The 20687-nt window shown below is 42.5% G+C and overlaps 1 protein-coding gene across 1 annotated transcript in view; it reads left to right on the forward strand.

Moving 5' to 3' along the window:
• The window catches only part of LOC145542835 (placenta-specific gene 8 protein), a 32234-nt gene extending 12717 nt beyond the window's left edge, over window positions 1-19517 (forward strand). Inside the window, exons 2-5 of the mRNA XM_081582512.1 lie at window positions 3319-3469; window positions 7818-7942; window positions 14441-14561; window positions 18589-19517. Of these exons, the coding sequence (XP_081438638.1) occupies window positions 3349-3469; window positions 7818-7942; window positions 14441-14545 (351 nt within the window). The 5' untranslated portion in view covers window positions 3319-3348 and the 3' untranslated portion in view covers window positions 14546-14561; window positions 18589-19517. The remainder of the gene's footprint in view (window positions 1-3318; window positions 3470-7817; window positions 7943-14440; window positions 14562-18588) is intronic.
• Window positions 19518-20687: the final 1170 nt, after the last annotated feature.

Here is a 20687-nt window from a genome sequence, read left to right on the forward strand (position 1 = left end):
AAGGAAAGTCCTGGCAACCAGTTTATACTTGGCTCGAAAGCCCTTCTCTAGTTGTTGGGTAGGGTGTCCTGCACATGGTATCACAGGGGCCAGAGATGTCTGGTCAGAAATCAATGGAAGAGAAGAGGATGCTTGAAATCCCATTAGGTCCAAAGGGAATTTAGGGGACACCCTGCACCCCTTCAGGTTAAAACCTCCTGGTAAAAGTTTCTGGGATGACAGATTCCATTCTAGGAGCACTGTCTTGTTCTCAGCTGCAGGTTACTCAACATGGGAGGATCCCCCTCCAAGTCAGAAGAAACATCTCTGGATGTTTAAGATCCTTAAGAACTGGAAATTCTTGAAACATGTATATTATCATATGTGAAACAGAACACCATTCCAGGTTTGATGCATGAGACAAATGCTCAGGGCTGGGGCAATGGGATGACCCAGAGGGATGGGATGGGAAGGGAGGTGGGAGGGGGGTTCAGGATGGGGAACACATGTAAACCCATGGCTGATTCATGTCAATGTATGGCAAAAACCACTACAGTATTGTAAAGTAATTAGCCCCCAACTAAAATAAATAAATTTATTAAAAAAAAAAGAACTGGAAATTCTTTAAAACCGAAGGGTTAAAGAAGAAGAAACTTAATTTTACTGTAGCAGTGCCCAGCCTTTGTTTAAGTTGAGGAATGGAGAAAGAATGGCCTGAAAACAGGCCTGTAAATTATAATACCCTTCTCCAATTGGATCTTTATTGCCGCCAGATGAGAAAGTGGAGTGAGATTCCCTATATTCAGGCTTTCACGGTCCTTTACAAAATCCCACCCTATGTGGCTCCCGCAATTTAAAACTTGAAGAACCAGAAGACTCTCCCAACACTTTAGATGATCCCCTTCTAAACGCTCTGATCTCTCAGGGCGGAAACCTATCTCTTCATCCTCCTGACAGTATTCCCATTTAGCCAGTCCGCCCCTCATATTAGGCAGAAACTCCAAAAATTACAACTTGGCCCACACACGCCCATACCCCAGCTCCTAGATGTGGCCTTTGGGGTATTTAATAATCAAGACCAAGCTCAGGAGAGAGAACCCAACATGAGACAAGACAGGCCAGGGCTCGTGCAAAACTGATAGCTGTTGCTGTCAGTCATGGTTTATGACCCTGAGGTCCAAGAAAGTTCAACTATTCATCTGGAAATAAGACCAAGAAGAGGAAATGCTACAAATGCAAGTCAACTTGCCACTGTGCCCAAGACCACCAGAAAGAACCTCCCCACCCCGGGCCATGCCCAGATAGCAAACAAACAGGTCATTGGAAGAGGGACTGCCCCCAGTCCCAAAGGGGAAGGGGGACTTTGGCTACTGAGATGGCCATGCTGGACAATTGGGGTGGCCCTGGAGATTCTGGTGGCTCCCCGCAACAAGATGTTAATCTCCATCAAGGATCCCCAGGTAGTCCTTGACTCCCATAGCAAACAAGAAAATTGATTTCTTAATTGATACAGGAACCACTTTACTTTGTCTTAATTTCTCACGCTGGACCTCTTTCCTCCAAAAGCTGTACTGTGACTGGTGTCAACGGAAAGCTCACACTCATTATTTTACTGGGCATTTCTAGGGACTTCCCTGGTGGCTCAGAGGTTAAAGCGTCTGCCTCCAATGCGGGAGACCTGGGTTCGATCCCTGGGTTGGGAAGATCCCCTGGAGAAGGAAATGGCAAACCACTCCAGTATTCTTGCCTGGAGAATCCCATGGACGAAGGAGCCTGGTAGGCTAGAGTCCACGGGGTCCCAAAGAGTTGGACACGACTGAGCGACTTCCCTTTTCACTTGCCAAGTTAAACAGTGATTGATTTTGCATGCCTTTCTAGTTGTGCCTTAGTGTCCTATCCCTGGCCTTGGGAGAGATCTTCTGAGCTCCCTCAGGGGCCATACTCAGGTTAGGAGGCCCCGAGCAGGCTTTTATCTTAACTCTGACTAAGACAGACCAGCCATATCCTACAGGCAGTAGACGCTTAATGAGACAAAGGAATTCCTGCAAGGGCAGTAAAGGCCCAACCTGTAAGAATGAGCCTTAGGCCAGAAACTGCCTATACGATAAAGATGGGAGGGAAGAAGGGTTTACCACCTCTCATGGATAAATTCCTAAAAGCTGACTCCATGAGTCAGATATTTGCCTTTTTATTTTAGTTCTGCAAATCCTCCCCTTCTGTTCTATGAAAGAAACTCACATCCAGACCCTGACAAGATGGTTATTTTGAGACATTAGTCGACTATCCTCTCGGTCAGTCAGCTTTCCAAATAAAGTCGCATTCCTGGCCTCAACATCTCATCTCTTGGATTTATTGGCCTGTTGTGCTGCAAGCAAAGTGAGCTTGGACTCGTTAACAGGCAGTTGTGTTAAGTTTTATTTGGGGCAAATGAGGTCTATAGCCTGAGAGACAGCTTCTCAGATAGCTCTGAGGAACTGCTTGAGGAAGGTCAGAGAGGAGGTCAGTATATACATGATTTTAGTGAAGGGGACACGTGCCATCAAGCATGCATTTTGGCAGAAGATTGCTGCAAGTCACGTGGAGCAGTTGTCTCCGTTCATGATTTTTGTTCTTTTCTAGATATGAGAAGATGTGAGAAACTGGGCTCATAAAATCTTGTCTCAAAAATATCTAACTCTCTGAAGGCTTGTTCTGCCAGTGTTCCCTAGAGCACAGGGAGCTTTATTTCTAATTTCCACCCTGAACTCTTTTCAAGGCATGTTGAAAATCAGCAACTGAGTGGTTAATGACTTCATACTTGTGGCACCTGATAGCGAGTGACAATTTTTAGTTGGCATGGCTTCCCAGGTGGCACAGTGGTAAAGAATCTACCTGCCAATGCAGGAGACGGAGGAAACAAAGGTTTGATCCCTGGGTCGGGAAGATCCCCTGGAGGAGGAAATGGCAAACCACTCCAGTATTCTTGCCTGGAAAATCCCATGGACAGAGGAGCCTCTGGGCTACAGTCTAAGTGGTCACAAAGAGTCAGACATGACTGAGCACACACACGTAGCCACTTACACAGGTTTCTCCACCTGTTTCCCCATCTTGTGCGGAGATCAGATAACTGTTTAAAACAGTACTTACAAGCCTGTCTCATTCCCTAACTCCAAGAGAAGCATCTGTTCCTTTAACCGACTCAGTGAATCCCTTCCTCCAGGAGCCTCTGTAGAAATAGGTTCTTCAAAGATCAGCCAGCAACTTGATCTAAACTGCCTCACTTGCCTGGGAAGCAGAGTCCCTGAAAACAGGCTTCCAAGAGCAACCTCCAGACTACTGACACCAAGTTTTTCCTTTCAGACCACAGCCGCTTAAGACCTTGCGTCGAAAATGCAAGCTGCACCTGCTCCGGTGGTCGTTGTAACTCAGCCTGGAATTGCAAGCGGTCCAGCACTTCAAAACTCCAACTGGCACACTGGCCTGTGTGATTGTTTCAGTGACTGCGGTGTCTGTAAGTGCTGGGGAAACCTGTAACTGACTCACAAGTGAATTTTACCGTTGTTGTTGTCCAATCACTAAGTTGTATTTAACTCCTTGTGACCCCATGGACTGTAGCATGCCAGGGTCCTCTGTCCTCCACAATTTCCCAGAGTTTACTCATATCTTTCTTTCATTTCTCCCTTATGGTGTAATAAAAGTTTCCCTCTCATTCCAAGGTACCCTGCGTGTCAGGCAATGCTTTGCTAACAGAAAAATCCTGTACTGATTGTAGGTTCATTCTTCTTCACCCTTCAAAGGATAGTCCTACTTCTAAAAAAAGTTCTTGAGTTAAGATAACTGTAAAAAAAGCCAATGATTTGAATAATGAACAGGCTTGACCTAATTATTATAAATAGACCATATCTTATATTTGAAGAGACATTTCAAGTTTAACTCGATTAAAAAGAAAAAAGACTGTTTTTGTTACGCATCAACTAAACTCACTATAGTTACACTGTGCCCCATACACAAGGGTTCATTTTCATCCATGGTCTCAGCATGAGCTCACCTAGGCATTATTTTAATTTATACATTTAGGATTGTTATACAGCCAAGAATAAAGAATTCTGAAGGCAATTAACTGCTCAGTGGGTAAAATATCTCTAACTCCGCTTCACTTTTTGTTTTGTTTCATTATATGAGATCTGAGTAAGCCTGAGAGAAGAAAAGTTCGGGGTAAGATGTGCATGTCAGAGAGGCCAAATGCTTAGTTCTCCGCACCAAGCAAGAAACAAACAAACCTGCCTTCAAAATAAAAAATACAACAAATTTTGCTCTGAGGTTGTTTTTTTGTTTTTTCCCACCTGTTTCAAATCTACACGGTGTTCTGAGACAGGGAAGGAAAACCTATTAACCTTTAACTTGGCAGAGGAATTGAAATTTGGAATGGAGTTAATGATTACACTGAAAGGAGCAGAGGGAAACAATCACCTGGGACATGAAACCACTGAGCTTGTTGATTTGCTCCTCTTGTCCTGCTGCACGACCCGGGCTGATAACTTGCAATTCTCAGGACGTTAGTACAACATCTGCAAATCATAGTGATCATGGAACCACAATAATAAAATCTTCTAAAGAGGAATATTCTAATCCTCCAAACCCCAGTATTGTTACTTAAAGAAGTGAATTACAAGTTCTAATATGAGCTTAAAAGCTTCACATCCGTTCAGTTCAGTTCAGTCGCTCTTTGCAACCCCATGAACTGCAGCAGGCCAGGCCTCCCTGTCCATCACCAACTCCCGGAGTTTACCCAAACTCATGTCCATTGAGTCAGTGATGCCATCCAACCATCTCATTCTCTGTCGGCCCCTTCTCCTCCTGCCCTCAATCTTTCCCAGCATCAGGGTCTTTTCAAATAGTCAGTTCTTCACATCAGGTGGCCAAAATATTGGAGCTTCAGCTTCAGCATCAATCCCTCCAATGAATATTCAGGACCGATTTCCTTTAGGATTGACTGGTTTGATCTCCTTGCAGTCCAAGGGACTCTCAAGAGTCTTCTCCAACACCATAGTTCAAAAGCATCAATTCTTCGGCACTCAGCTTTCTTTATAGTCCAACTCTCACATCCATACATGACTATTGGAAAAACCATATCTCTGGCTAGACGGAACTTTGTTGACAAAGTAATGTCTCTGCTTTTTAATATGCTGTATAGGTTGGTCATAACTTTCCTTCCAAAGAGTAAGCATCTTTTAATTTCATGGCTGCAATCACCATCTGCAGTGATTCTGGAGCCCCAAAAAATAAAGTCTGCCACTGTTTCCACTGTTTCCCCATCTATTTCCCATGAAGTAATGGGACCGGATGCCGTGATCTTAGTTTTCTAAATGTTGAGCTTTAAGCCAACTTTTTCACTCTCTTCTTTCCCTTTCTGCCATAAGGGTGGTGTCATTTGCATATCTGAGATTATTGATATTTCTCCCAGCAATCTTGATTCCAGCTTGTGCTTCCTCCAGCCCAGCATTTCTCATGATGTACTCTGCATATAAGTTAAATAAGCAGAGTGACAATATACAGCCTTGACGTACTCCTTTTCCTATTTGGAACCAGTCTGTTGTTCCATGTCCAGTTCTAACTGTTGCTTTCTGACCTGCATACAGGTTTCTCAAGAGACAGGTCAGGTGGTCTGGTATGCCCATCTCTTTCAGAATTTTCCACAGTTTATTGTGATCCACACAGTCAAAGGCTTTGGCATAGTCAATAAAGCAGAGACAGATGTTTTTCTGGAACTCTCTCGCTTTTTCAATGATCCAGCAGATGTTGGCAATTTGATCTCTGGTTCCTCTGCCTTTTCTAAAACCAGCTTGAACATCTGGAAGTTCACGGTTCATGTATTGCTGAGGCCTGGCTTGGAGAATTTTGAGCATTACTTTGCTAGTGTGTGAGATGAGTACAATAGTGTGGTAGTTTGAGCCTTCTTTGGCATTGCCTTTCTATGCCCCAACCAGTAATGCTGAAGAAGCTGAAGTTGAACGGTTATATGAAGACCTACAAGACCTTTTGGAACTAACACTCAAAAAAGATGTCCTTTTCATTATAAGGGATTGGAATGCAAGAGTAGGAAGTCAAGAAATACCTGGAATGACAGGAAAATTTGGCCTTGGAGTACAGAATGAAGCAAGGTAAAGACTAATAGAGTTTTTCCAAGAGAATGCACTGGTGATAGCAAACACCCTCTTCCAACAACACAAGAGAAGACTCTATACATGGACATCACTAGTTGGCCAACACCGAAATCAGATTGATTATATTCTTTGCAGCCAAAGATGGAGAAGCTCTATACAGTCAGCAAGAACAAAACCGGGAGCAGACTGGGGCTCAGATCATGAACTCCTTATTGCCAAATTCAGACTTAAATTGAAGAAAGTGGGGAAAATCACTAGACCATTCAGGTATGACCTAAATCAAATCCCTTACGATTATACAGTGGAAGTGAGAAATAGATTTAAGGGACTAGATCTGATAGACAAGAGTGTCTGATGAACTATGGACGGAGGTTTGTGACATTGTACAGGAGACAGGGATCAAGACCATCCCCAAGAAAAAGAAATGCAAAAAAGTAAAATGGCTGTCTGAGGAGGCCTTACAAATAGCTGGGAAAAGAAAAGAAGTGAAAAGCAAAGGAGAAAAAGAAAGATATACCCATTTGAATGCAGAGTTCCAAAGAATAGCAGGGAGAGATAAGAAAGCCTTCCTCAGTGATCAATGCAAAGAAATAGAGGAAAACAATAGAATGGGAAAGACTAGAGATCTCTTCAAGAAAATTAGAGATACCAAGGGAACATTTCATGCAAAGATGGGCTCAGTAAAGGACAGAAATGGTATGGACCTGACAGAAGCAGAAGATATTAAGAAAAGGTGACAAGAATACATAGAAGAACTGTACAAGAAAGATCTTCACGACCCAGATAATCACGATGGTGTGATCACTCACCTAGAGCCAGACATCCTGGAATGTGAAGTCAAGTGGGCCTTAGGAAACATCACTAAGAACAAAGCTAGTGGAGGTGATGAAATTCCAGTTGAGCTATTTCAAATCCTAAAAGACGATGCTGTGAAAGTGCTGCACTCAATATGTCAGCAAATTTGGAAAATTCAGCAGTGGCCACAGGACTGGAAAATGTCAGTTTTCATTTCAGTCCCAAAGCTTCACATAGAATTTCTTAAATCATAGATCTGACCAAATCATTCTCCCTTCTTAAAATATTTCAGAGGTTCCTCATGACTTCCATGACCCCCTCTGAGCACTCATACTTCCAAACCATCCAATCTCCACCCTGCCTTGGATCCACCTCCATCCCCATTCCTCCCCATCCCTGGTTCCAGCCATGTTGAATGAAACCAGCCATTGCCAAGACAAACCAAGTTATCTAAAGAGGCCCTTTCCCCTTTCCTCAATCTATACAATTCCTAATCATCATTCCATATTCGGATCAAGCAGGAGCATCTTCCCAGAGCACTGGAGGCCCCATCTCTGTGAGTGACACCTTCGCATCTTGAGTAGGTTCCTGTTGGAGAAGTTTTCATATTATTTGACTTCTCTGCTAGACCTCAAACAGAGGCACTGTGGGTAGTGAGGATAACCTCCGGAACAGGGCCAGGTTTCAGTGAGTCATTCAGTACATGGAAGAAGGCAGTACTGGGAGGGGATGGGGGGAAGCTGATATGATGTTGAACAGAAGCAATGTGGATGGCCTTGGCAGCAGGCTATATGACAAAGGCCCCAGGGTTTGGAACAGCCATCCATGAGCACACCCTAACTCTCAACCACGATGGAGGGCAGAGTGGAGTAATTCGTACCTCTGATTTCACGCGTCCAGGTCTCTGCGGCATATTTTGCTTCACATGCCTTGCAAGTCAAGTTGCATCTGACATGAATGAATGCTGTCTGTGCGGAACAAGTGTCGCAATGAGGACCCTCTACAGGACTCGATACGGCATTCCGGTGAATCTTTTACAATATTGTATCATTCGAATATGCGCCCACATTCAAAATAATTGTGATAAACATGGAGACCCTTTAATGGTATCTGTCAACTGAACTGGGGCTTCCCAGGTGGCGCTAGTGGTAAAGAAAGAGGCAGATGCAGGAGGCGTAAGAGCAGTGGGTTCGATCCCTGGGTGAAAGATCTCCTGGAGGAGGACACGGCAACCCACTCTAGTACTCTTGCCTGGAGAATCTCATGGACATAGAAGCCTGGCAGGCTACAGCCCACAGGGTCACAAAGAGTAAGACACAGCTGAAGCAACTTAGCAGGCTCGCAGGCATCAAATTAATTTGGTTGGTAAGAGTTTCCTGGCATGTGCAACCTGGCATGTGTATTCTATTATTGTAGCGATAGATCCTCTGGTTATGTGACCTCCTTCTATATTTCTGTGAAAACCTTAAAAATAAACACCTCTCATACTCACAATGTATGTCATACAATGGAAGAGGATTGTTCAGAACCATGCCTGTACTATGCCCCAGGTACATTAGATGTTACATCACTAAATCCTCACACCATTTCTGTAAAGTAGGTCTACCACATTTTACAGATGAGAAAAGTTTTAAAAGGTAGAATAACTCAGCCAAAGATATGCACCTAGTCATAAAGGAGTCATTATTGAACTCTAACTTTTCATACCTGCACCTTCCATTACACCATGCTAAGTCATTTCAGTCATGTCTGACTCTGTGGCCTTGCGCCCTGGAGCCCGCCATGGGCTCTGTCCACAGGATTCTGTCCATGGGATTCTCCAGGCAAGAATACTGGAGAGGGTTGCCATGCCCTCCTCCAGGGGATCTTCCCTCCCCAGGGATCGAACCCATATCTCTTACATCTCCTGCATTGGCAGGGAGGTTCTTGAGCACTAGCGCCATCTGGGTTGACCCCCTCATTACACCATAAGCTTCACTTATGTAACAGAAGCTTTTGAGGCTCTCCAGAAACAGAACCAAAAGGAGCTAGAGATGATATGACTATAGATACATAAAGAGAGCAAGACATTTTAAGGAATTGTCTTATATCATTGTGGGGACAGGTAAGTCCAAAAAGCAAGATAGGCTGACAGACAGGCTGGGAAGAGTTGCTGAGTCTAAAGGCAGCCTGCTGGCAGAATTCCTTCTTGTCCAGGGGAGATCGCTCTTTCTCTATTAAGGCCTTCAACAATTAGGTGAGGCCCACCCACATTCTGGATGGTTGCTCTAAGTCTACTGATTTAAGTGTTAATGTCATCTGAAATATTACCCTCACAGAAACACCCAGAATAGCGTTTGACTGAATATGTGGGTACTATGGCCTAGCCAAGTTGACACATAAAATTAAACATCACAGAACAAATAAATAGAATATTTAAGGAACTAATTTTACTCCATTGAAATTATTTTATTTTTTTGCTTAAAATATTTGTTAGTTTTTTAATCATAAAAATATTACATGTATAGGTAAATTTTATGACAAATTCAAACACAGAGATATATAAAATAAAAAGTGAAAATCTGGAGAAGGAAATGGCAACCCACTCCACTGTTCTTGCCTGGAAAATCCCAGGGACGGAGGAGCCTGGTGGGCTTCCGTCTATGGGGTCGCACAGAGTCGGCCACAACTGAAGCGACTTAGCAGCAGCAGCAGCAGTGCACAGCTTGTGGGATCCTGGCTTCCTGACAAGGGATCAAATCTGCGGCTGCTGCAGCCCTGACCATTGGACCACCAGGAAATTCTCCAGCTTTCTATTTTAATAAATGTTTATAAATAAAAAAAAAAATAGTGAAAATCTAACTGCTTTATGCCCAATTCCACTATTCAGTGATCAATTTTATTAAAATCAATAATTTGGTGTGCACCCTCCTATAAGGCCTTACCTCTTAGTGGTGAAGAATCTGCCTGCCAGTGCAGGAGACACAAGAGACAAGCGTTTGATCCCTGGATTGGGAATATCCCCTGGAGTAGGAAATGGAAACCCACTCTAGTAACCTTGCCTGGGAAATTCCATGGGCAGAGGAGCCTGATGGGCTACAATCCATGGGGTCACAAAGAGTCAGGCACGACTGAGCACTCAGTCTTTGGCCTTTTGGTCTCCTCTAAGGCATATTAATAGATAGATAGATAGATTAGATGCGACTATAGCTATAGCTGTGCTGCTGCTGCTGCGAAGTCACTTCAGTCGTGTCCGACTCTGTGCGACCCCATAGATGGAAGCCCACCAGGCTCCCCTGTCCCTGGGATTCTCCAGGCAAGAATACTGGAGTGGGGTGCCATTGCCTTCTCCGAGCTATAGCTGTAGAGCTAGACATATGTGGTTTGGGATTTGCAGGGCTCTTTTATTTTGTTTCTATGTTTTAAATGAGTTCATACTAAATTGTAACCTGTTTTTTTCCCCTTAATATATGGTAGACCCTGTTTATGTCTGTAATATAGATTCTTTTTCATGTCTGCATAGTATTCCATCATATAAATTATTTGCTTAATCACTTTCTTATTGATGAAAGCTTAAATAATGTTGCAGTTGTACATATATGATTTTGTACACACACTGGTATTTTTGTAGGATAGTGTACTGTTAATAGATTTGATTGGTAGATCACAGGATATGCACATTCAAAATCTGAAAGGTACTATCTACTCACATACATTTGTAATCTTTCCTTCTTTTCCCTCCCTTCTTCCCAAAGTAACCACCAATATGCTTTCTGTTGCTGTAGATTAGTTTTCATTTTCTACCATTTTACATAACAGAACTACATAGTGTGTGGGCTTCTCTGGTAGCTCTGCTGGTAAAGAATCCACCTATAGTGCAGGAGATCCCAGCTCGATCCCTGGATCTGGAAGATCAGCTGAAGAAGGGATAAGCTACCCACTCCAGTATTCTTGGGCTTTCTTGGTGGCTTAGCTGGTAAAGAATCTGCCTGCAATGCAGAAGACTTGGATTCAATCCTTGGGTTAGGAAGATCCCCTGGAGAAGGAAACAGCTACCCACTCCAGTATCCTGGCCTGGAGAATTCCACGGACTGTATAGTCTATGGGGTTGTAAAGAGTTGGACAGGACTGAACGACTTTCACTTTTCACTATACAGTGTGTACTATTTTATGCAGCTTCTTTCACTCAGTATAATTTTTTGAGGATTCATCAAGTTGTTGTGTACACTTAAAATGTGTTAACAAGGCAGATCTCATGTTAAGTATTTTTAACCCCCCAAAAATCAGAAAAAAAAGAAAATATTTGAATGGCAAACAAGTACATAAGAAGATGTTCAACATCATCAGTCACTAGAGAAGTGCAAATGAAAACCACAGTGAGGTACCACCATACACCTATCGGGACAGCTAAGACAAACAGACTAAAGCACACCAAGTATTAGCTTATATGGAGGAACTGAAACCCTCATGCACTGATGGTTGAAGTGTAAAATATAGTTTCTCAAAAAGTTAAACATACACCTACTTTTTGGCCCAGCCATTCTGCTCCTAGATATCTACCCTGCAAAAATATATATCCATATCAAGACTTGTACACAAATGTTTAGAGTAGTTTTGCTAGCAATAGCCAAAAACTAAAAAACAACCCAAATGTCCCCCAGCAGGTGAATGAATAAACAAATTGTAGTCTATCCATGTAATAGTATACTACTCAACAATAGAAAGGAATGAACTATTGATACACACAATTTAGATGAATCTCAAGATAAATATAATATTAAGTTGTGGGTAAAAATTTCAGGATCATCACTAAAAGGATAAAAATAAGTTGTGGAACATCTGAAAGTACTAAAAGGGGACTTTGCTGATGGTCCAAAGACTTCACTTTCCAATGTAGCATGGGGCATTCGATCCCTGCTCAAAGAGCCAAGATTCCACATGTCTCAAGGCCAAAGAAACAAAACATGAAACAGAAGCAATAACGTAACAAATTCAATAAAGGCTTTAAAAACGGTTCCCATCAAAAAAATAATAATAATAAGTAAATAACTACTAAAGGGAACAAAGGGCTTCCCCAGTGGCTCAGACAGTAAAGAATCTGCCTATAGTGGGGGAGACTTGGGTTCAATCCCTGGGCTGGGAAGATCCCCTGGAGGAGGGCATGGCAACCCACTCCAGTATTCTTGCCTGGAGAATCCCCGTGGACAGAGGAGCCTGGCAGGCTCCAGTCCATGGGGTCGCAAAGAGTCGGACACGACTGAGCGACCAAGCATAGCACAGCAAAGGGAACAAAAGGAACCAGGAAAGGTCTATTCAGCCAAAAAAAAAAAAGTGGAAAAATTACCATTTGATGAATAGAAAACATGAAACAATTTGCCTGTCTCATCAGTGGGAATGATTTAGATGTCTCCGCTGTGCTAAAACGTCTTTACCTCTTATTATTTCTCTTGGCGCTTTTGTGGTGAGTCCTTGGGGCCTGTCCTTTTATGCGATGGGTGAATAGCTCCCCACTTATCTCACGCCTCTTCTTCCCTGGGGCCCCAAAGCCCACATGAGGGTTGTCTGTTAAACTGCTCCGCACGGTGTCCCAGGCAAGGCCACAGCTGGCAGCTCTGGGCTGGCCCAGCCACTCAAGCTGGCTTCGGTTTACCCCCCATCTTTCATTCCCCAGCCTGTTCTTCCTCCTTTCTGATCTCACTGGTTTTGGTTTGGGGTTTATCTAATGCGGTGCCCCTGACTATATTAGGCTTCATGTTCCTGAGTTCTGTTTTACTTTCTCCATCAGCATAATCCCATCTGCTTCATTTTTTTTTCAAAAATTTCTCAAGATTTCTGGCTCACTAAGTCCCCCTAGCCCTATTTTCTAGTGCAGCTTTAATGTTATTTAACAAAGCTCTGCAAGCATAGTTGTTAAAATTATCTAATTTACAAGGTTTGTTGAGAAAAATAATAGTCCCCAAACCTCTATTCCCTATTTCCTCTTTCCCAGACCTGTTTACCTCCATATCTCCAAACTGTAGACTTGTACTGCTACCTTGTGACTGTTCAGTTGGGGGCATTGTCTATGGACCTCCCATTGTGGAAGATGAGAATTTAGTTCTGTTTTCTCCCCCTTCTGCACCACGGACATGCACCCTACCTCTACCCCACTCCCTCCAATATGTGAAGTGAAAGTCACTCAGTCTTGTCCAACTCTTTGCGACCCGATGGACTATACAGTCCATGGAATTCTCCAGGCCAGAATACTGGAGTGGGTAGCCTTTCCCTTCTCCAGGGGATCTTCCCAACCCAGGGATCGAACCCAGGTCTTCCGCCTTGTAGGCGGATTCTTTACCAGCTGAGCCACAAGGGAAGCCCCCCTCCAATATGATCATATATAATTTTGGCTAAGTCCATATTTAGCATTTACATTATGACACCTAAGTTTGCTCTTCAGAGCTGAGTTGAATGGTGTAATGAACAAGGATTGCCTTTTCTACTAAACCTAGTTTTTCCTACTATTAATAACTCTTGACTTTTTCATTAGGAGTTTTCCATTACTTAGGAGTAATCCAATCCCAAACTCTTTCCAGTTTTCTAAATCTCTTTCCTTAACATCAGACAGACATTCTATCATATTCATCTTCTTGATAAAATCACTCTGTGACCTGCTACCCTTTGAACCAGTTTTCCACTCCTTGCACTCTGCTTCCACCCGGCCATCTCCATCGTCATGACCTGGAGATTCCTGTAACCGGTCCCACATGTTAGGCTCTGGCTTCTTACACCCCACATCCTCTTTTTTCTTAGTTCGCTCCCTCATTCTGGTGGGGGCACCCTCTAGGAGCTTCCTGATACAGGGAACGGGTATAGAAGAAAAGAATTTTGAGATTTTACTTCCTAAAACTGTTTATTTTACTTTCCTTTGATAGTTTGTTGGATATTTTCTTTCTTTCTTTTTTAATCTTTTACCTCTTTCAGTTGGGCCTCATGGACTCTTTTTCCTTTTTAAATTTTATGTATTTACTTATTTTTGGCTGTGTTGGGTCTTTGTTCCTGCAAAGGCTTTTCTCCAGTTGCGGCACGCAGGGGCTATGCAGTATGTGGGCTTCTCATTGCAGTAGCTTTTCTTGTTGCAGAGCACGGGCTCTAGAGAGCATGGACTTCAGTAGTTGCCACTCCTGGGGTCCAGAGTGTGGGCTCAATAGTTGTGGTGCAGGGGCTTAGTTGCTCCATAGCACATGGGCTCTTCCCAGACCAGGGATCCAACCTGGGTCTTCTGCATTGGCAGACAGATTCTTTACCACTGAGCCACCAGGGAAGCCCCTGGTTGGATTTCTTCTATTTTCAATATTACAAAGTACAGGAAAACATTTGATGTGATAAAAAGAGACAGGAGTTATGTGGAGAAATCAGCTAACATTCTCCTGAATGTATCCATCCAAACTTCAAATTCAAAGGATCAGCACCTTCTGCTTCTCTTCAAAATGTCTTGAAAACCCACAAGTCTTTATTTCCACACAGATGGATTTTTACATTTCTGTTTCTTTTCTATTTTCCAACAGGGATCCATTTGTGATGACTATATGGTGACCCTTTGCTGTCCTCTGTGTTCTGTTTGCCAAATCAAGAGAGACATCAACAGAAGGAGAGCCAATCACACTTTCTAAAAAAAAAAAATCAATGGTAAGTCCCAGAATCTGTGAATGTTTAGAAATGTAATTAAGGGCTTTGTAAACAAAGTATTATTTTGAACAATAATTCAATAATAGCAATTCTTTAAATCTTTCAAATGTTATCTTAATATAAAGATAGATTTTTATTTCTTCTTATGAAGAAGATAGCTGTATTGGCTTGTTCAAGCTACCATAACAAAATAGCCTGAACAAGTTAAACATCAGGAACTTATGTCTCACAGTTCTGGATGATGGGAAGTCAAAGATCAAGGGTGCTCTTCTTAGCTTGCAGTTGGCTACCTTCTTGCTGTGTCTTCAAAGACTAGAGAGAGAATGTGTTTTGGTCTTTCTTCTTATGAGGACGGTAATCCTATCACAGGGACCTCACTTTCATGATCTCACCTAAACCTTATTACCTCCCAAAGGCTCCACCTCCTAATACCATCACATTGGGGGCTGGGGTTTCAATACCCCAGTTTGGGGAGCAGGACACAAACATTCAGTTCATAACTCTATATTTTGAAACTGTATTTTTATAAATAAAGGGATGACTTTTCTAGACTTCTCAAAATTCTAGTGGTCTATTAATGAAATACCACTTGCAAAAGCATATATATATATATATATATATATATAATACAAGAGTGTGGTGAGCTACAAAAGTAGTGGAAAACATGCTCCCTCCTAATACAGAGAAACTGACAAAAGAAACTGGTAAATAATTACAAAGTAGTACAGCAAGTGAAAATTATGTTACACAATATTTGGATTGAATGTGGCATAAAGCACATCAATACTTGAGGTAAGGTTAAACAGAAAAGTCCTATTGGAGATGGTGGACTTTGAAAGAGGTGGAATACTATACAGAATATTTGGAAATGTTATGTAGAATGTCATCATCTGAAATTCAATCAAGTCATTTTTCAACTCATTCTTCCAAGATTCTCAGAATTAGCTATTGAGGATGTAGTAAAGTAGAGATCAACATGATTTTGACGATCTTCTATAGAACATATCTTGAGTATGGGAAGAAAACATTAATTTTCCCATTCTTTGCAAAAATTCCTTTCTCAAGTGAATGAGAACTCTGTATAGGTTAACAAACATAACTCTTGGAAGATACATTTTTAAATATTCATGTATGTAGCAAATAATGTCTCAATTACCTAGTACCGTGCAGGACGCTGATAGGGGATTTGAGGGAAAAAAAAGGAGATAAGTTGGTCCTCTTGTCCTTTGAAACTTTATACTCCAAAAAACGGCATTAATAAAATGCAAACTTTGACCAGTGCCTTTAGACAAAGTGCTATTTTATGCTGAGAGGAAGAAAAGATGATATTCTGTGACATGTACAAGTGAAAGTTTCTTGAAAGAAGTGGTTTTTGATTCTGAAGAGGAAGTGAGCATCAGGGTCTCAAGAGGAAATAGGTGGCACCCAAGCTGTGCGGATAGAAGGATTTAATGAAACCACCTGCAGGGTGGGCAGGAGGTACAGGGACTTGCAGGGCGGGTGGGAGGAAACAGGAGATGGGAACCATGACCACCCTGGGCCTCTGGAGCAGGGGAGGGAGCAGTGACTAGAATCCCGAAGGAGGAAGCTGTATGATGGCCGCCCTGAGAGGACCTGAGCAGCCCGGGGCAACCCTACCGGAAGAAGTCACCGGGGAAGGCGCTCTGACCTCACATTCTGACGTCCTTCTGGGCTTCCCATTGGTTGAACCCACCAGGAAGGCAGAGGCAAAGATGGTATTGCTGGGGTATACAGGTCAGCCTCCCAGGGTACAGGGCAGGGGGGACAAGGGTAGAAATAGATCAGACGGGATCAACAGAAGATTTCTGACTCAAGCTGGGATTTTAATGAATAGAAATGGGCGTTGCCTCTCAACAGCAACATGAGTGAAACTATGTGCTGCGCTGTGCTAAGGCACTTCAGTCGTGTCTGATTCTTTGCGACCCTATAGATGGTAGCCCACCAGGCTCCTCTGTCCATGGAATTCCCCCGGCAAGAATACTGGAGTGGGTTGCCATGCTCTCCTCCAGGGGATCTTCCCGACCCAGGGATCGAACCTACGTCTCCTACGGCTACTGCACTGCAGGTGGATGCTTTCTGGTTGAGCCACCAGGGAAGCCCAATGAAACTACAGAGGCAAAAAGAGGAAAAATATATTTATGAATTTAGGTTCTTCTTGGCAGGAACATATAAGGGGGGAAATAATGAGAAATGAAATTTTACTGCAGTGTCACGAATACTAGGCTAATGATCTGGGCTTTTATTTGGTAAGCCCTGGGGAGTTATTTGGGGGCTTCCCAGGAGGGAGAAGGCAATGGCACCCAACTCCAGTACTCTTGCCTGGAAAATCCCATGGATGGAGGAGCCTGGTAGGCTGCAGTCCATGGGGTCGCTAAGAGTCGGACACGACTGAGCGACTTCACTTTCACTTTTCCCTTTCATGCACTGGAGAAGGAGATGGCAACCCACTGCAGTATTCTTGCCTGGAGAATCCCAGGGACGGCGGAGCCTGGTGGGCTGCTGTCTATGGGGTCGCACAGGGTCAGACACGACTGAAGCGACTTAGCAGCAGCAGCAGCAGCAGCAACAGCAGCAGCAGGAGGCCCTAGTGGTAAAGAATCTGCCCGCCAAAGCAGGAAACATAAGAGACACAGGTCCAATCCCTGAGTCAGGAAGATGCCCTGGAGGAGGGCATGGCAACCCACTCCAGTATTCTTGCCTGGGGAATCCCAAGGACAGAGGAGTCTGGTGGGCTACGGTCCATGGGGTCGCAAAGAGTCAGACACGACTAAAGCGACTTAGCATGCAGGCAGGGGAATTATTTCAGGTTGTAAGTAAAGGAGTAACATATGTAGAGTTATGTTTTAGAAAAATTAACCTGGTAGTGGTATGTACACAGACTGTACAGGGTAAGGTCAGCAGCAAAGAGGTGGCCTTACATCATTTCAACACTGTTTAAACACATGAGACAATTTGGATAAAATATTAAGAGCTACCCACACATAAATCCTGGCATCTAAGCTTTTTTTTTTTTTTTTTTTTACTTCAAGGAAATTATCTCTCTGAATTTTTAAGCTGGTTTGATGCAAAATATCTTGGTGGTCCTGACTCTTGCTCATCATCTTGGACCCTACGTTATTCATTGACAATAAAATTTTAGATATCCAAATATCTGTAATGGGAGAATCAAAAGATAAAGATCAACGAATAATGTGATTTATGTTAAAAACAGACTGAGGCAAAGAGATACAAGAACCAACTAAAAAGGGAGAGTAGACGAATTTCCCAGAAGTACAGAATTTTAAATAATTAATGAAGGTATGCCGCTCTGTAAGGAAAGAAAGGATTATTTCCCACCTCTTAAGCATGGGTTTGCATACTTTCAAAGTGTACAGTATGAAAAGGCGGAGTGGGTGGGGGCAGGAATAACCTTGGAAGGCTAATCAGGTGCAAAAACCTGACAAAATTACTTTAGTCGGTTATGATCATCAGTGCTGTCCTGTTGATAGCACGTACCCCTGAAATGAAGTGATGAAACTGGCGCTTTACCTCTGTGGTCTTCCTCTCAACACCCCACAACTCCAGTCTAACCATCAGAAAAACATTAGACAAAAAAAACTGAGGCCCATTCTGCAAAATACAAAAATTAAGGCAGATTCTCCTCAAAACTGTCAAGGTCATCAGAAACAAGAAATGTCCAGTCACGGTTTAGAGGAGCCTAAGGAAACATAATGAGTAAAGGTAATATGCTGTCTGAATGGGATCTTGCAACAGCAAAGGGACGTTATGTAAAAACTGAGTAATCTGAATAAAGGACAGGCTTTGATTAATAATCTATCAACATCGGTTCATTAGTTGTGATACACCTACCATAGTAAGATGCTAGCCAGTAGGGAAACTGGTGCAGGTATATGGGAACTCTTGCAACATTTCTATAAATCTAAAATGATTCTAAAATTAAATCTTTATTAAAAATTAAAAAGTAGATTGAGAAAATTTAACCATATTTTTTGTGTGTCCCTCGTAGGTGAAGAGCTCCTTTCCCTGCCTTTGTTCTGTGGTCTCTCTCCTGACCCGGTGAAGAGCTCTTACTGAAGCAACTAAAATCAACACCTCTTCAGCTTTTCCACTTTCTGCAGTTGAAATATAACTGATATTTTTAATCACAATCAGTGGGGTTTAAAAACACTGAACTTTTATTTCAAAGGAGTGTTATCCCTTAGTTTTGCCAAATGGTCCAGCGTAGTGTCTCCTTGCTATTAAGTTTTCCGGCTTATAAATTCTGTATTACATTTTAAAATATAATCAAATAAAAGATTTTACTAGCATGACTCTTTATGGTTCTTTGCTCTCAATAAAATATCTTCATGTCATTAGTCAATTCCAAGGATCAATATCATAATTTTGTTCCTGTAGTTTGTTTTCCTAACAGGAGATTTTGGTCCACAGCAATTCAGCTCTCTTTCATCTAGGAAGTTTAAGAGAGAAAGAAAAAGACTACAGACAACTCTTCTAAGACAGTGGTCCCCAACCTTTTTGAACCAGGGACCAGTTCCATGGAAGACAATTTTGCTATGAAAGAGGGCTGGGGATAGGAGTGGGGGGGGGGGGACGGGTAGAGGAGAGAGAGGGAAGGATGGTTTCTGGGTGATTCAAGCACATTACATTTATTGTGCACTTTATTTCTATTATTATTACATCAGCTCCACCTCAGATCATCAGGCATTATATTCCAGAGGTTGGGGACCCCTGTTCTAAGACACTTATAGTACATTTAACTAACGCTTTCCCTCCTTTTCATGTTATCTATAAGCATTATTAATGCTGACAAAGCAACAACGCACTATGCCCTGCTTCCCAACTGCATACTTGATGGTTTCATTGTTGTGTTATTGACTTTCTCTTTTGCACATGAGGTATCAAAGCAAGTAATAAAAATTCAATTATCAAATTCAATACGATTCAATTTTGGTTAAATACTGATAGATAAATGTGTGAAGCAATCATTTCTTTTTTCACATTTCTCGTCCTGTTTATTCTCTGCAACATTTTGCCCTGCTGAAAATCTCACTTCCTAATTCCCTTTGTTTCTCCCCCTACACTTTTGAGTCCATTTCATTTGTTGGAGTGGAGGGTGGGGGAAGGCAACCTTCAGACCAATAGAAATATCTACTATAAGTAGAAATATCTACTATAAGTAGAAATATCTATTAGTAGAAATATCTACTGTAAGTAGGTATTTCACTATAAGTATATTGTGAAATTTCAGTGAGAAAAAAATGTAAAACCACCTGGAACTTAATAGGCACTCAAACTTGAGTCCTTTGCCCCCTTTTTTCACTTGCCTTATAGATGTAGGCATTTTGCAAGGTTCTATCCTGGGTCCACTCCTTTCACACCTCATAGTCTTCTTAGAATCATCTACTCTCATAGCTTCAAATGCCTCCTATACACCAAGGAGGACTGTATTTCTAGTTTCTTCCTTACTGTTGATCTTCAGAATGTCTCTTCCACTGCCTACAAAACAAGCACTTCTTGGTGTCCCTTACCCATTCTCTACCCAACAGGTCAAACGATTTCACTACCCAGGTTTTCAAGGTAAGAAATCTAAATATCGTTGAAACCTGAATTGTCTCATCATACCCTTCTCCCTTCTCCTCACATCTACTCAGACACAAACTTCTGTCACTTAAACTCCACTTGATACCCCTAGTGGATGATCTGTTTTGTTTGTTCCTGTATCTGCAGTGCCTAGAAAATGCCTGACACCTAGTAGATACATATGCAAATCGCTTTGGCCACCTGAGACCAAGAACTGACTCACTGGAAAAGGCCCTGATGCTGGGAAAGATTGAAGGCAGGAGGAGAAGGGACAACAGAGGATGAGACGATTGGATGGCATCACCAACTCAATGGACATGAGTTTGAGCAAACTCCGGGAGATGGTGATGGACAGGGAAGCCCGGCATGCTGCAGTCCATGGGGTCGCAGAGTCAGACATGACTGAGCAACTGAAGAGATTGTTTATTGAATGAATTAATCTGTCCTCTCCTCTTTGTCTCCACTGCCAAGAATGTAGTCCAAGCCCGCATTACATCTTTTGAGAATCATGTTTATAGCTCCCGA

Source organism: Giraffa tippelskirchi, chromosome 1, assembly GCF_054371585.1.
Source record: "Giraffa tippelskirchi isolate mGirTip1 chromosome 1, T2T-mGirTip1v1.2.pri, whole genome shotgun sequence".
NCBI classification, from domain to species: Eukaryota; Metazoa; Chordata; class Mammalia; order Artiodactyla; family Giraffidae; genus Giraffa; species Giraffa tippelskirchi.